A 16,362-nucleotide genomic window follows, 5' to 3' on the forward strand; every position below is an offset into this window, starting at 1 on the left:
GTAAAACATTTACTGGGAAAGTGGAATTTGTCAAAGAACCACACTGATGCATGGTCAGGCTGTTACAGGTGAGTGGGGTTTGTGTCTGGTGGCTCTGGAAGACAGGACTTGCAGCTTTTCCTTTATTATGAGGGAGGTATTGCTCATCAGTGAAAAACCTCGTTAGAGCAGTGCTCACAGCTGCACTGAAGGGGGATTGTTGGAGCAGCACAGCAGATGGCATCCACTGACCCAAGACGACTTGTGGATAATTCCTTTTCCCACTCGGTGCTCGTGCAGTGTTGCTGGGTGATGTCCCTGCCCGCAGTGAGCAGAGGCTCAGGTCTGCCTGGGCAGGACCTTTCTTGGCCTCAAAGCCCTACAGGTGGGCAGCCCCGTGGCCCTGGCTTCTTCTCGGGGGAGATTAGGTGCTTGGTTACAACAGATGTCCCTTTTCTCTGCCACAGCGCTGGCTGGGAACAGCTTTGCTCATCTTGGAGAGGTGTGGTGGGGTCTGTTTGGTTGACATGGCCTGAGCAGGGGATTGCAGCAAAGTCCTGGATAGGCATCCATGTCCCTCTGCCTTCTCCATCTGGCAGGACAGTGGGGACAGCAGAGTTGTGAGCATGGTGGGTAGAAGCCTCCCCTTTTGCAAGAGTCAGAAAGTTGGGTGCAGATTGGAGGAGACTCTCTGTATTGGTTTGGTTATTAGAAACTCAGCAACAGAGGTTGGTACCATAATGCTAAGCCTAGGTGAGACATTCCAACCATTGCTTACACATGTGCAGATAAAAAGAGTTTTCCTTTCCCAGGACAAAGTCACACCCTGGGTGCCACATCCCATACAAAAGCTGAGCCACCTCTCTTGTAATGAATAGCACTTCAGGGATTGAGATACAATACCTCACAGAAGAAAAAAAAATAACTATTTGGGAAATACCTAACCAAGGTGAAGCTCAAGTCGGACACCACAGACTGTACCGGAGGCAGGTGAGGTTATTAAGATGCTTGCCTGAGGTGTGGATGATACAGCCCTTCTCTGCTTTCTTCATGCCAACCTTTCGGTACTTGGAGGCTTTGTGGGAAAGCTGGTTTCTAGAAGCAGGGAATGCAATCTCCTGGATAACAAGGTGTCCGCTTAGCACTAGCAGTCGTGTTTAATCACGCTAGGGGATGGAGGTCTTGGTGGCCATGGTGGCACGTGCAGCCTGCCCAATGTGCTGCTTGTCTGCAGCCTTCGACGTTCAGAGACGCCAACGGCGCCTGGGGGATTTTTTGCTTTCTCTCATTTATCACACGGAAAGTGTTCATAAAAACACTCCAGCTGCCAGCGCTGGTGAGAAGAGCTGCGGTGGCGGGGGAAGAGCCGCGGCGGGCTGCGTGCCTCACAGCACAGGTACCCTCAGCTTCCCTCTCCCCACCACTGATGTGGGGGAGGCAGAAGGGTTTTAATTAGCTCTTGATGCTATTTTTTACCTCCCAGCGTTGCTTAATTTAGCTCAAGCTGTGGTGTGCTGATTGTTAAGGGGAAGAGAAAGAAGCAGGGGTGTGAGCCCCTCTCTCCCTGGCGGGAGCAACTTCATCTCCTGAAACCTGGGCTGGGAACTGGGGCTTGCTCCTAGACCTTCTGAAGCAGCAGAAGTTTGTAGCCCAGGGAAATTTCATGCACTGGTGTTCATAATTCATGGCTCCTGCAGGGCTCACACTGCTTTTGTGGGTTCTGTTCATACCCACTTCAGGTTAAAGCAACATAAGTATGTTATGGAAAAGGTGCCTGAGATCTTCAGTCTGCTGTGACCTGCCTTGCTGGTGGAAGGACACAGAGACCTTGAAAAGCTGTCGTTATGCAAGGAATTTAATATACAAGGCCATTGCAGGACTTTGACCCATCTTAAATGACGTGTGGCAGTGAACAAAACCCAACCGTTAAAGATTCACTATTCCTCTAGACCAGACCAGCTGTGGCCCTGGTGGGAGATGGCTGCTGGCAGCTCCCCCAGCCCTGCTGTACCCAGTGAGGGTACGTTGCTTGTCCCTGCTGCTGGGTTTGCCCAGGTTCCCTCTGCACCAGCCAAGGTGAGCGGAGGGAATCGCTAGGCCAAAGCCAGAAGAGGGTCAGTGAATCATTGGGTTACTGGAGGTTGTGTAGTTAGGATGTAAATACAACCTGTCATGTACAGAAGTGTGCAGAAGTTAATGGGCAGGCACAGCCCACAGCAACCAGAGTTCTGCAGCTCTGAGAGCAAACTCCCCAGCTGGTTTGCTTCGCAGCACTAGATATTCCCCCTTTTATACTGTTTTTGTAGCTCTTTGTAGGGTATTGAAACCAGCAGTTTGACTCATGTCCCTGACTGCGAGTGCTCTGACACACTGCAAGGAGGTGAATATTGTGTGTCAGCTTTGATATGCAGAGGGTGAGAGGGTGTTGGGAAGGGCTCAGCTATTGTTAGTGATGCAAATTTATATATAGTTTTGACCTGGAGAACTATACTTGGGCGCACAGGCAATATTGCAAGCTCAGAGCTTTAGCTCCTCTTTCCCTCTTAAGAAATACACTTTGTGTAACACTTTCCTACAAAACCACAGGGCAGGAGCTGTCGGTGTGTGGATGCAGAGCCGTGACTGCCGTCTGCCTTTCCCTGCGTCCCAGCCTCGTGCTTTCCTCGTGTGAGTTGGTTGGAGGTGAAGAGCCGAGGCTGTGCCCTCTCCTACAGCCCAGCAGCTCTCCCGTGCCCACTGCCGAAGCCACCCCGTTCCCAGCTCCTCCCAGAGCCACCCAGCAGCCAAAGCATCCATTGGGAACCCTCCTCGCTGGGACGCTGCCTCGCAGTCACTCTGCCAGAACCTGAGCTTCCCGCCTTCACAGCCAACCTCACAGGTTTTCCACTTGCCAAAGCATCACTCCAGCTGGGGTTAAAAGAGGTAAGAGCCTTAAACCAAGGAGAAAGGAGACACGCAGGTGGGATGTGCTCTATAAGATTTTGGGGGGGGGGTATTTGTGGATCCAGAAAGCCCACGTGAATGAGCACTGGCTGTACACACACGGGCTCTGGAGGTTGTGTAGTTAGGATGTAAATACAACCTGTCATGTACAGAAGTGTGCAGAAGTTAATGGGCAGGCACAGCCCACGGCAACCAGAGTTCTGCAGCTCTGAGAGCAAACTCCCCAGCTGGTTTGCTTCGCAGCACTAGATATTCCCCCTTTTATACTGTTTTTGTAGCTCTTTGTAGGGTATTGAAACCAGCAGTTTGACTCATGTCCCTGACTGCGAGTGCTCTGACACACTGCAAGGAGGTGAATATTGTGTGTCAGCTTTGATATGCAGAGGGTGAGAGGGTGTTGGGAAGGGCTCAGCTATTGTTAGTGATGCAAATTTATATATAGTTTTGACCTGGAGAACTATACTTGGGCGCACAGGCAATATTGCAAGCTCAGAGCTTTAGCTCCTCTTTCCCTCTTAAGAAATACACTTTGTGTAACACTTTCCTACAAAACCACAGGGCAGGAGCTGTCGGTGTGTGGATGCAGAGCCGTGACTGCCGTCTGCCTTTCCCTGCGTCCCAGCCTCGTGCTTTCCTCGTGTGAGTTGGTTGGAGGTGAAGAGCCGAGGCTGTGCCCTCTCCTACAGCCCAGCAGCTCTCCCGTGCCCACTGCCGAAGCCACCCCATTCCCAGCTCCTCCCAGAGCCACCCAGCAGCCAAAGCATCCATTGGGAACCCTCCTCGCTGGGACGCTGCCTCGCAGTCACTCTGCCAGAACCTGAGCTTCCCGCCTTCACAGCCAACCTCACAGGTTTTCCACTTGCCAAAGCATCACTCCAGCTGGGGTTAAAAGAGGTAAGAGCCTTAAACCAAGGAGAAAGGAGACACGCAGGTGGGATGTGCTCTATAAGAGCTTGGGGGGGGGTATTTGTGGATCCAGAAAGCCCACGTGAATGAGCACTGGCTGTACACACACGGGCTGTGCCGGCGGCCGGAGCCGGGACCGCAGGGGCTATTTGGTCGATGATTTTATTTGTTGAAAGTTGCTGGCATCATCCAAAGCCATTAGTGTGAATGAACTGGAGTGGAGCCATCGCCCCAGCGAGTGCGGCAGCACGGCAGCGGCGGCCCAGTCGGGAAAGCATCTGGTTTGAGGGCTGGGGAGGGGAAATAAATCTCAGCTGCTGCTCCTTTGAGCTTGGGAATATCATTTGAGGTCCTTGTATTTGGTTATGGAAGTCAAGTTTAAGAAAAAAAAACATGCAGCCCCACTCACAGAATTAGTGGTGAGCATTCCGGTCTGTGGCACTCACACATTGTTTCCTCCAATTGTTTTTCAGGTGTTTCTTGTGTCTGATGCCAGGCAAAAAATTAACGGGTTTATGATTGCTGTGGCTCAAAATAGGTTTAAATAACTCATAACCAGCCTTGATTTTCTTTGTTGGTGGTTTTTGTGTTTTGTTTTGTTTTTTTTTAAACTCTCTCCAGAGAGCCTGTGAGCCCAGTGTGCTCGATTGACGCGGTGCCATGTTTCTGCCCGGCCATCAGGGCAGAGCTGCACGGGGCCGGCCACTGAGAGCAGCCCAGGGGAAGCTTTCAAGTCCAGTATTGATCCTTTTGAAGTTTATGGCTGCTCGTAGTCGCACTTACTAGCGCTTGTTCAAACTGCCATGAGATGGACTGTTTCATTTCTTAATATCAGGCTAAACCTCTTTCACATCAAAAAGATTTATTTCTGTACTTACTTTTTTCCAATACATAATTTTTCTCTCAGAAATCAAACTGACATTTTTATATGACACTAATGCAGCTCTGTGAAGCTGCATTAGACGTTTCTGTCTTCCCATGAGCCGCGTGAGGTGACAGGTGCCGGCAGGTCCCAGGTCAGGGCTCCTGGGAACCCTACGGACCAGCTCCAGATACATCCCCTTTGCCCATCTCCCTCCCAGCACACCAGCCCAGGAGATACTGCTGTTCTCTGCTGCCATCCCTGCTCTCCTTCAGCTGTTATACCAAAGCAGAGCAGTCTCGTGTTTCTCTCCTTCCTGCAGTACACCTTTTCCAAGCTTCAGGAGGGACTGTTGCTTCCCAAGCGGTAATTCCAAAACCATCTGTCCCAACCGCCCAGTTTTCCAGGTCAGGTTTGTGGAGCTGCTTCTCCTGGGTCCCCAGATGGAGCAGGGGGCACTGCCCACACTGTCTCCTCATCTTCCTCTCCTCTGCTGAGCTGCACACGCCTGGCTGTGGCTAAAGCCATCTCACCATGTGCTCCTCCCATGGATAAAGCCCTCTCTGCAAACCGACAGAGCATCACTTCAAGCCAGCTGGACTCGGGCTGCATCTTGCACATGTCGTTATAGGACCAAAGCATCTGCACCCTTTGAGTGCTCCATAAGCTCAGTGGGAGCTGCTATGCCATTTTGCAATCGCCTTCCTATTCCATTGTGGTCATTAATGACCAAATTAACATTTTCTGGATTTGCCCGTGAGGGATCTAGGGTGACACTGAGCTGCCCAGAGGAGGGTGATGATGTGGTGGTGACCTCGACCACCCCCCAGCACAGCCCTGCCTGAGCACTGCTGGCTCTGAAAAGTTGACTTCTGAAAGAGCCGCTCTCCTTGACCTATTTGTTTTTTGCCCACGTTCGTGGCCTGCGTTGTGTCCCGAGGAAGGGATCGTGCTGCTTGAAGGCCCTTTATTTTTAGCCAGCCCAATTTTCTTGTCAGAGCTTAGTGGGAGCTGGCCCTTTCAGTTCAGCTCCATCACAGCTCACGCTCTCCTGCCTTTCCCGGCTCTTACCCAGGTCCCTGATGTTCTTTGTACATCGATCGCTCACTCAGTGGGTTTCCTACCCCCCTTCCACCAAACTTTGTTCCTTCTCCTTTATGTTCTGCTCAGCCTCTCCCACTGCTCCAGGTGCATCGTTTAACCTCTGATTTCCCTCTGCCCTTGGCTTGTGGCAGGGACCAGGCTTTGACAACCACAGAGGCAAGTCACCAGGCTCGTCCTGGATCCCAGCACCCCTCCACAAACAGAACTTTCCCTCCCATCTGCTCCGATAACCTTGGCTGTGCTTCCCCTCCTCACAAATGTCAGGAAATTGGAAATGATGTTCTAGCCACATAAAAATCAATAGCTGCCTCCTTGGCCTGACTTGGCCCTGCTCTTTCTGCCTTTACCCAGGGCAGGAAGGAGCGTTGTTTTCTGCTGAACTCTGAGCAGTGATTTATTGATACGACCCATCCTGTCCAGGCAGTTGACCAGGGATATATTTATTTTTCTTAGTCCATCCATGTAGCCCAGAGTGGTGGCTTGTTCTCAGCATTAGGTCATGGAGTGGTAGGCTCAGAAATCTGAACTAGGATAATATTTTCTTTTTGTGACCATGGAGCAATAGGTAAGGACTTAAACTCACGCCTAGATCTGGGTCAACTTCATTAGGCACAACGCCAATATTCATGTCATTTTCAGAAGGGGTCAGTCCCAGCAAAGGCCGTGTGCAATTCCCATCAGAAGCTATGGCTCCAAGACAAAAAGAAATTCATTATGAGGACTGCAGATTTCATTGCAGACTGCCTTTATTATTCCCTGGACTACTACCAGAAGGAATGGTGCGATTGAAGGAGCAGGAACAGTTCTCAGGTTCTAGTTCCTAGAAACCTTTGGGGCTATATTAATTTCATTTAAAATACAACTACTGTTGGAAACCAAACAGCATCACCTTTTCTGTGCTGTAGGAAGCACAACACAATTGGTAAAAGTTACTGGGGACTAAATCCTTGCTGAAAGTCAAGCTTCTGATCATGTCCTTGAAAAATCTTCCTTTTGGGAGCCCTGCTAATTCTCCAGGTGCTGGATATGGAGGAAGGTTTGTTCCGAGCGGCTGCTCTGCACCATCCCTGCCTCCCGTCCCCCACCGCATCCGCTCGATTTTATGTGCCGGCAAGACAGTAATAGGGATCACTCTCTAATGCATCCGTGATTACATGGAAATTGAAGTGTGAGAGAGAAAAGAAATGAGGCAATTGAGAGGCGTGACTCTGACGCCTGACCCTCTCCCTGCTGCTAGCATCACCACAATGACCAATATAAATGATGCCAAATGGGTATATTTTCCAGTGCCTGGTGCTGATGGACAACAAATCATAGGAAATACATAGTTATTTCCTCCTGAATGGCTTTATCTGGATTTTCACATACTCTCTACTTTGATTTTTGGCTCCTCATTAACAGAAAATGTGCAGGGAGGACTTTTGTTGATGATACATGAGCCAAGAATAGATTCCAGCTCCTTTTACCATTTTTGAACCAAAATGCCAAGAGGGATGAGACACCCAGTAGTAAATACTGTTCATTTTGAGGCAACAACTAGAAAATATGGTTCTGAGTGAGTTAGGGAAAGGAACAGATGAGCCAGAGGATCTGTGCTTTGGTCATATAGCTGGATGAAATGGCATCTATAAAGAGATGGGAAATGGCTTGTTCCCTGGGAAATGGCATATTCCCATCTAGTGAAGGGGTAAAGTGGTGTCCCAGCATCTACAGCTTTGTGCTGTCTCCCTTTGACAGTGCAGGGCTACCTTTGCAGGACCTGTTTCTCTGCCCCATGGCTACCAGTTTCTCCTTTCGCTGCTGCCTCCTGAATCCTCAGGGAAAGAAAATCTGGGCATCTCACTCCTCACACCCCTAGCAGGGAGGTGTCCATCCTGGGAACACATCCTGCTTTTCTTGAGCTGAGGGAAACGTTAAATAAGAACATCAAAAATGAGGATAGTTAGCAAAGCCAAGTGTGGAAAGCTCGGGCAGTGTGAGCATTTGCTCAGGCTGTCCGTGAGCGACAGCACTCCCCTTCCTGTAGGTCGGTACCTTCTGGGAAACGAAGAGCCAAATCCTTAATTTCATATGGAAGGGAATTGTCAGCGCAGTTTCAGTGCTTGAGGGTGCAAGTACATCTGCTTCCTACCGAGATGTACTTGTCTGCTTTGGAGTTAGGGTAGGATATGATAATAAAAGTCTCTTTCCCTTTCTCTGAAGAATTTGCAACTCTTCCAGCAACATTCCCTACTTTTCTCTGTTAGACTGCCCAGAGCAACGAGCTGGAGGTGCATACAGGCCTTGGGTGTGTTGGATCTGTTTGATAAATGCAGTCATTTGGACTCCACAGTAACTACAAGGTTCCTTCACATCAGTCTTGTGTGGAACTTGCTGCAGGAGGCGGTGGGGGAGGCTGGGGCCGTGCCTTTGTGCAGTGGATGTGCTGGGGATGGGCTCTGCGGGAGCACGGAGCTCCCCGGAGACCCCGGCTCTCTCTGGGATCAGCAGCAAGAACCAGCTCTCAGCATCAGCTGCTTGCATTAATCATATGGGAACTATGGCTGAACATTATCTTTGGAGGCTTTCAAGTGTAAAAGTGCAAGCTGTGAGGACTCTTGGCATCTCTGAGAGCCACTGTAAGCAAGTAAGTATTAATATATTTATATCAGAGGTGCAAGAAATGAAGCCCTTCTCTAATCTGCTCAGACGTGTCAGAACAGCCAGCCGTCACCTCCCGGCCTGGGCAAGAGATGCATCTCCTGATTTAATCATTAAATCCCACCAGCTTTGTCACAGTGATAACAGCATCCAGATCTCTTCCCAGGAGCCCACTCACCAGCGTGTGCGGTGGTGGCACCACGGGGGCACGGCGTGATGGAGCTGCTCTGCCCCGGGTCAAAAGCTGGCACCCAGGGAGATGGTCAACAGCTGTGTCCCAGGGCTATTGTTTATCCCTCATTATTTTGGGAATAGGGGTGTCAAACAAAACGTGTTTAGGAGGACTCTGCCCCCCTCTCCAGGTGGTGGGACGCAGCGGGGGGAGGCCGTGCTCTGCCCCCAGCTCTCTCCCATTGCCTGTCCCTTGAAACTTCACGTGGTGTGAACGAGCAATTTTAAAGGGAGCCCAAGGAAGGTGCATCCCACCGCTGCTGTGTGAAATCTGGCAGCTTTTGTTGTCTGGCTGGATTTCATCTTTTCCTTATTGTCTGCTGTGTTAAACAGCAAAATGTGCCTTAGAAAATATACATGACACGGCACTTATCTGTGATTCATACTGCCTTTATAAAAGCAGTCAATAGTGCTATCTGCCTCATTCCCACTCCCCAGAAGACCATCTCTTGCATGAATCTTTTCCTTCTTGCTCTCTTATTCCTCTAATCTTTCATTTCTGCAGCTTTTTTCCCCCCTATACTAATTGCACCTTTTCTCTGCTGCAACAAGAACTCTGATTTCTCGTGACGTTTTGTCAGTCTGCAGGGCACCGTGAGAACTGCTAAATTCCACAAATTAGCAAAAATAAAAAAACCCCAACCATATTCCATCCATAAGCAGCATGGAGGATGAGGGAAGGATTTTTTTCCACCTTCTGTAATGTTTTCCCAGGGTCTGACTGCAGCTCTCTGGCCCCATTTCTCTGCCTCCCCCTGAAGCACAAGCCCAGTTTGGACCAGTTCAGTCTCTGTGTTCAGCTGACACCGGTGCTTGCGGCTCTGATCCAGCAAGTGAAATAAAGAGCAGAAAAGGCAGGCCATTGTGTCTTGCTGCTCTACTTCGAGGTGTTTGATGAGGTCATTTAGCAAGCATAAGTGTAGCATGTTTTTTGAAAAATTAGGGTCTTGATCCCCCAGTGGGTAAATTGACTCTGGAAGAGGAAAGATGGCCACGCTGGGGGGAGTGGGGAGGTGGCCAGAGCTGCTCAGGAGTGGGTTTCGTTCTGGCAGCTGTAAGTATTTTTGTTGATCCATTGAGGTGGTGTCCCTGAGCCTCACCAGGCTCCTGTGTGAGGGGACGTGGCTGGTGCTGCTGCCCTTGGATAAGGCTCTGAGGGTGGCAGATGCTGCGGTTTGGCTACATCCCTGGGGAGATGAGCACCGGGTTGGGCCGGAGCAGCAGGAATTCACCTCCAGCAGATCAAACGGGAGCCAAGGAGCTGCTCCCGGCCATCCCGCATCGCTCCCGCCCTGGTGCCAGCACCCGGCACATCCTCGAGGCGTGGGGCAGCAGTCGGGTGGGATTTGGTTCAAACTCTCCATCTGTCAGGGCACACAGTGATTGTTTTAATGGCTTATTTCAGCTCGACCTAAATAAGCAATTAAGGGCAGAGAGCAAAGCTTTAACATATCCACTCCCCCCAAAAGCAGTAGATGTCCCTGTGCTGATGGCCGTGTCCCCTCTCCCGGCAGCCGTCCCCCCGCTACCTCGGCCCCCCATGCTTTTGGGGATGAGCACCTGCGGCAGGAAGGCGCTGACCCTGCTCAGCAGCGTGTTCGCCGTCTGCGGCCTCGGCCTCCTGGGCATCTCCGTCAGCACCGACTACTGGCTCTACCTGGAGGAGGGCATCGTCCAGCCCCAAAACCAGACAGCCGAAATCAAACTGTCACTGCACTCAGGGCTCTGGAGGGTCTGTTTTCTGGCAGGTACGGCCTCCCTCCCCACAACGTCCCCTGTAAGGTGATGTTTGCTGTCTGTGGGTGTCATTCCATGGGGAGGGGCTGGGGAAGATGGGCTGTTTAGAGCTGTGCCCGTCTTTGCTTCCAAACTTAGGCACAACCTGAGTATTGCCATCACTCCAGCCCTAACAGTCAGATGGATAAGTGTGCCTTTGCATGGAGGTTTTGGGTGAGTTTGCTGCTGCTGTGCCAGACCCCGCCACCCCCCGTCCTGCCTCGGGCAGCAGCTCACAACTTTCCATTTTGTCCCTGCAAGATTGAGATTCAGGTCAGCTGGACCGTTCCCTCTGTCTGCGCCAAGTTTGATGCAGCGATTTGGCTGCGGGGATGGAGCTGAACAAAACCCAAGGGAACAGGAATCTCAAAGTGACCGATCTGAAATGTCATGAAGTTTCGACTGCTGCACTGAAAAAGTTGGAGTGAGGAGATCTGATACTGTCCCTGGGGTCCCCTTAAATCCTCTGGCCTCGGGGTTCACATTTTTGCATACAAAGGAATCCTTTTGCACAGGGGAGATAGTAGTTAAGAGATGTCTGTCTTCAGCCCCAGATGGAAGCGGCACTAAATAGCAAGATTTTTTTGTTATGTATGCACTGAAATTAATTTTAAAGCCACTCTCTCCCCCCCTCCACTGAAAATAAGCAGACAAACATGCTGCGGGTGTGACTTGGTCTCTGTTTGCTGCAGGGGAAGAGCGTGGCCGGTGCTTCACTATCGAGTACGTCATGCCCATGAACATCCAGCTGACGTCTGAATCCACAGTCAACGTCCTGAGTGAGTGCTTCAGTGGGGTCTTTGCATCCTGCAAAGCACCGGAGGGTCACTAGGGATCCCCCCAAGAAATCCTCTTTGAGTCCTCGCTGGAGAAGCTCCTGGTTCCTTGGTGGTGCTGCCATGCAAAGAGGCAGCTACATTTTTCACTATTTAAGTCACCCAGTGTGCTCCTGAGCTCTTGGGGATGTCCCTTTCAAATGGCAGGGTGCTCCCAGAGGCTCTAAGCTGTACAATTTCCTTTCACAGGCTATTCAGCACTGATGTTTATGGAAGTGTTTGGCTTTATAGTCTCCTCTCCATAATTTGCAGCTGTATTTATTCTGTAGCAATCAATTTTACACTTTACAGAGTGGGAGGAATTAAGGATGGAGTGTCACAACTCTTATGATGAATTCTGCAGTCATTTTTGATTTAATAAATCAAAGTGTTCAGCAAACAGTTTTGCAGTGAAGCTAGAGAAAAATGCAGGTTCTGATGATTTTTCCCCGCATAGCACTTCACATAGGAACTACTGGAAACACAGACATTAACAGAGGTTTCAGCAGTGAGACAGTCACCTCTTCACTCAGCTCATTAGCAAAGACACATAAGAGAGGGGAACCCCTGCCAGGGCCTGGGGAGCAGCTCAGGGGCACCTACACTAACCAGAGGTGAGGAAGGACACGGCCTGGTCAGAGGGCAGCAGGGCTGGAGCCATCTCACCCGTTTCTTGTGCTGTGTGGGAGGGTTGCCCTGTTCTCACTTTCCTCTGCTCCTCTCACCCTAGAGATGATCCGCTCTGCCACCCCCTTCCCTCTGGTCAGCCTCTTCTTCATGTTCATTGGCTTCATCCTGAGCAACATCGGCCACATTCGGCCTCACAGGACCATCCTCGCCTTCGTCTCGGGGATATTCTTCATCCTGTCGGGTGAGTTCTGCTATCCAGCTTTTCTCCTGAAAATCCTCAAGCATGGAGTACGTTGGCTTTTGTAGCTGCTGGTGCTCTCCTAACCTGCTGTGGTGGCTCCTCGTTGGCGTCATTGCTCATGGGGGCTCCCAGCTCGGCCCCGCAGCCTGCTTGGGTTCTGCAGGATGAAAAATCCCCCAGTGCAAGACTTGCCTGTGGCAGTGGTGAGGAGATGTGGGGGAAAGCACCCACCAGGAGCAGGTGCTGGGGGAGAGGACGCCTCTCACGGCACGTCGGGCGCAGCAGAGATCTGAAACTTCAAACCGCTCAGCCGGGATGTTTCTCTATGAGACAAGTGAATGTTTTATTCATGGTGTTGTGCTAGTGTTAAACAAATAGCTGTGACAGCTGAGCTTTGAAGCCAGCTCCTACCCGATGCACATGGACTTGCTTGAGCAGGTAACGGTTTGAGTGAAATTCGAGGAGTGCCCTGGGTTAGCTCAGCAGGAAAGCAGCTTCTTTCCCCAATTATTTCAAGCACACTTCCACAGTTTTACACTTTCACCCATAAGTCAGGTCTTAAAGGAAGGTGCTTCTTCAGCAGTTTCATCCCTGAAGTGTTTCCCACCCTCTTTCTCCTTGGTTTCTCCCCAGGTCTGTCCCTCGTGGTGGGGCTGGTCCTCTACATATCCAGCATCAACGATGAGATGCTGAATAGGACCAAGGACTCGGAAACGTTCTTCAATTACAAATATGGGTGGTCGTTTGCCTTCTCTGCCATCTCGTTCCTTCTCACAGAGGTACCCAGAGCTCTCACATCCCTGTAACGTGTGTATCCCCTTCTCAGGGGTTGGGGGGGCACGGGGGCTGTGACCAAAAGGAGGACTGAGATGGGGTTTAAGGGTAGGCTATGAGGGCAGATATATAGTAGGGTGGGAGACATACACAGTGGGGACAGACCCCAGGCCTGGAGCACTGATGGGGCACCTGATCACGGTTTGGATGCAGAGGAGGAGATGTTATTTACTGCAGAAACCCAGGGCAGTGAAGTGACTCTCCTCGGGGGCCCTTGTGCATCGTCAGCAGAGCAAAAAATTTACATTTTTGCTGTTTAGGTGGTGGTGGGGAAGGCAGCTGTTAGCAGGGTGAGCATCAGGCCGTGTCTCTCTCCCCTGCAGAGCGCCGGGGTGATGTCCGTTTACCTGTTCATGAAGCGGTACACGGCGGAGGACATCTACAGGCCTCACCCCAGCTTCTACCGGCCCCGTCTGAGCAACTGCTCCGACTACTCGGGGCAGTTCTTGCACCCGGACGCGTGGGCGCGGGGACGCAGCCCCTCGGATATCTCCAGCGAGGCCTCCCTGCAGATGAACAGTAACTACCCGGCTCTGCTCAAGTGCCCCGACTACGACCAGATGTCCTCGTCCCCGTGCTGAGCCCCTCCGGCCCCGCTCCCACCCGGTGCCCACGGTCCCCAACTCCCCACTCCCTTTGTCATTTATTTTTTTAGGCCACTCTTTTGGGGCAATTCTCTATTTATAGGAGCGTAAATATAACCAGGGAGATTGGTTATATAACCAATAATGTAACCTAGAGAATTGGGATATGTCCCTTCCTTTGGTTTTGTTTTGTTTTATTCTTCCCTACATAACTAAATCTCTCCAAAGTCCTCTTCTTTCAGCTCATCCCGCTGAGCAAACAGCAGTTCTGCCTGGGGGATAAATCCAGGGCTGGACTCTAGAGCAGAAAAAAGAAAATAGAGTAGAACTAAAAAAAAACCCATATTTTTTGGTTTAGGTAGACTGCAAAAGTTTGTGCATTTGGCTGTATCATTTAATTATAGATTTACTGGCCTAAGTGCCAACAAGCGTAAAAGATTTGTGTAAACTTCCGAGAAATAGCCATCGTTAGAAAAATGTAAATTGTGTCTTGATTCAGTATTTACTGATTGATATCTCTTGTTACTGGGTATCACTTTTAACCAGGCTGCAATGGGAAATAGCCATCTCTCCTGACTATACCTCAGCAGGCTTAGACACAAGCAGGTTGTTGTTTCTCCATGGCCACTTGCAAACTGTTGCTTAAGTATCCCCCTTGTCAGACTGGAGGCACCGCAGCCCTGGGGTGTCCGGGCTGTTGGGTGGCTCAGGCACCCGCTTTTCCTCCACCATCCCATTGACTGGAGGTCTGAAGAGCAACTGGGAGAATCACTGCAGCATTGAGTGGAAAACTAGCTAAAACATTCCCATAGGAAGTATTAGGCACAGGATTTAGGGGAGATCATGGCCAGAAGTGCAAGTTATTTTGGTGAAAGGCAAGATCCCACCCCGCTATAAAGTGAAGTGGCTGAAATTAATGGCATTAGTCCAGCATAGGAAAGTAGTTGGCTTTTATTTAATTTTGGCAAGAATACAGTATTTTAGCTGCTTTTTTGTGTCTGTACAAACCTTATTTGGGGGTTTTAAGTTTTACATTTTCATATGACACTTTGGCATTCTGGTCCTAGACAGCTGCCAGAGTGAGAGCATCACTCTGATTGAAAACAAAGGGCAGGGAAGGAAAAGGCTGTGCTCCTTCCTGTGCAAGCCACGAGTTGTCACCTCACAGGAGAAAGAGCTTTCTCCAAACTTTATTTCTGTCCTTGTTATTTTAAACCTTTCTGAAAATTTTCATTCTGCAGAACAAAACCCTCCAGGGATTCTTGGTATATTTGAGCTTGTTTTGTCTTACTGTATTTAAAACAAATAGAATATACACAATTTTAACTCATTTGTAGCATACTGTGTAATGAATGTTGCACCTTTTTGTTATTATTTATTATTTATTATTTAATACTTATTTATTATTTATAAAGCACTCCAAAGTAGGGTCCAAGTCCTGGCACAGCACCACGATTTGCATTGACTCTGACACCCATCCCAAGGGACCTCACTGCAGGTGCGTATCCAGACAGCTCTGGAGCAGGATTATTTCCTCTCCAGTTCCTTCAAATAAGCAAGTAATGTTTATCTAGTGTCTATCTAGTGTCACTGACTCCTAATTTACTGAGTTATAAAACCAGGGCATCTTTTTGTAGACACAGTTGTATTTACCCTTATTTTGTATTACCCTCAAGCACCTGTTTTCTCATTTTGAAACCCATTTGTAAGTGTTCTGTGACAGGTTTATTGCTGGGAAGGCTCAAGCATTAAAGCACAACCTAGCCCTACCATCCAGTGACAAAACTTGCTGGTCCTCGTCTGTTCACCTCAGCCAGATAAACCATCAGTTTTCCACCGGGATCTCTCGGTTCAGTGGGAATTAGGCTCCAAGGAAGCACTGCACAAGTGGAGATCGTGCATTTCCCAGGGCCTGGTGTAGTCTGCTGGGCTTGGTGTTAGCAGTTTCTGGTGGCTCAAAACCAGTTGCCTTTGCATCTTCTCCTTGATGGATCCCTTATTTTCTCAGTCCTTCTTGGAAGGGAAGCCTTTGGGATCACCAAAATCGCACCCAGAGGTGCGAGGGCTGTCCCCCGCGGCTGTGTTCCCCTATGCTGGGGAGTCATTTAGTGCAGTTAATTCTGTGCAGCATCGTGGGACGTCCCTGTCCCCGAGTGGAATTTTCCTCTCTACTAATTAAATACAGAATTATTCATTTTATAAATTAAAATGTCTGCCTACAAAAGCAGAAGACGTGAAAAAAACTTCGCGCCTTCCTCAAGGCCCCAGAAGGTTTAGCAGAGTCTAGGGGCAAATTAGAAAAGTAATTATTTTAATTCATTGGAGAGATTGTCATCATGTGGCTGCATTTTTGAGCCCGGGAGTTCACACATTCATACAGTGAGCAAGTGCAGGTCTGCCAAAAGAAATCTGTCAAAATAAGTGCTGTTGGTTTGGTAGACACTGGTTTGGGGCAGGAAAATGCAGCGCTTGGTAAAGCACAGGCAGCAGTGGTTGTGCTGCCAGGGGGTCCTGCTGTCCCTCTGACAGTGCCCGGTGTGGCAGCAGCTCTTGGCACGATCACTCTGGGCCTCTAAATGCAACCATCACACCTTCATTGGCTGTGGAGAAACTTCTCCAGAGCCTCTGAGGCATGAGACATGAGCATGGCATGGGCAAGGTGGTGGGGTGAGCTGCAGAGCCCAGCCACTCTGCGAGGTCCTTCTCCTCATAGCATTGCCCTGTGGCTGATGTTCTCCACAGCAATAAAAGCTCAGTAAATAAGTGTAGTGCCCCCTTAGGACATGTTCTCATCATTCAAACACCTCTCCTTGTCAT

At 49.9% G+C, this 16,362-nt stretch overlaps 1 protein-coding gene across 1 annotated transcript; it reads left to right on the forward strand.

Annotated features, from left to right (window-relative positions):
- Positions 1–3,485: 3,485 nt before the first annotated feature.
- CACNG5 (calcium channel, voltage-dependent, gamma subunit 5) lies at positions 3,486–15,330 on the forward strand. Its single transcript, XM_014952189.1, has 6 exons — positions 3,486–3,816; positions 10,180–10,413; positions 11,134–11,220; positions 11,987–12,127; positions 12,761–12,906; positions 13,285–15,330. The coding sequence occupies exons 2-6, from the start codon at positions 10,206–10,208 to the stop codon at positions 13,540–13,542; spliced, it is 840 nt and encodes a 279-aa protein (XP_014807675.1). The 5' UTR covers positions 3,486–3,816; positions 10,180–10,205; the 3' UTR covers positions 13,543–15,330.
- Positions 15,331–16,362: the final 1,032 nt, after the last annotated feature.

Source organism: Calidris pugnax, unplaced genomic scaffold (genome assembly GCF_001431845.1).
Source record: "Calidris pugnax isolate Ruff unplaced genomic scaffold, ASM143184v1 scaffold206, whole genome shotgun sequence".
NCBI lineage: Eukaryota > Metazoa > Chordata > Aves > Charadriiformes > Scolopacidae > Calidris > Calidris pugnax.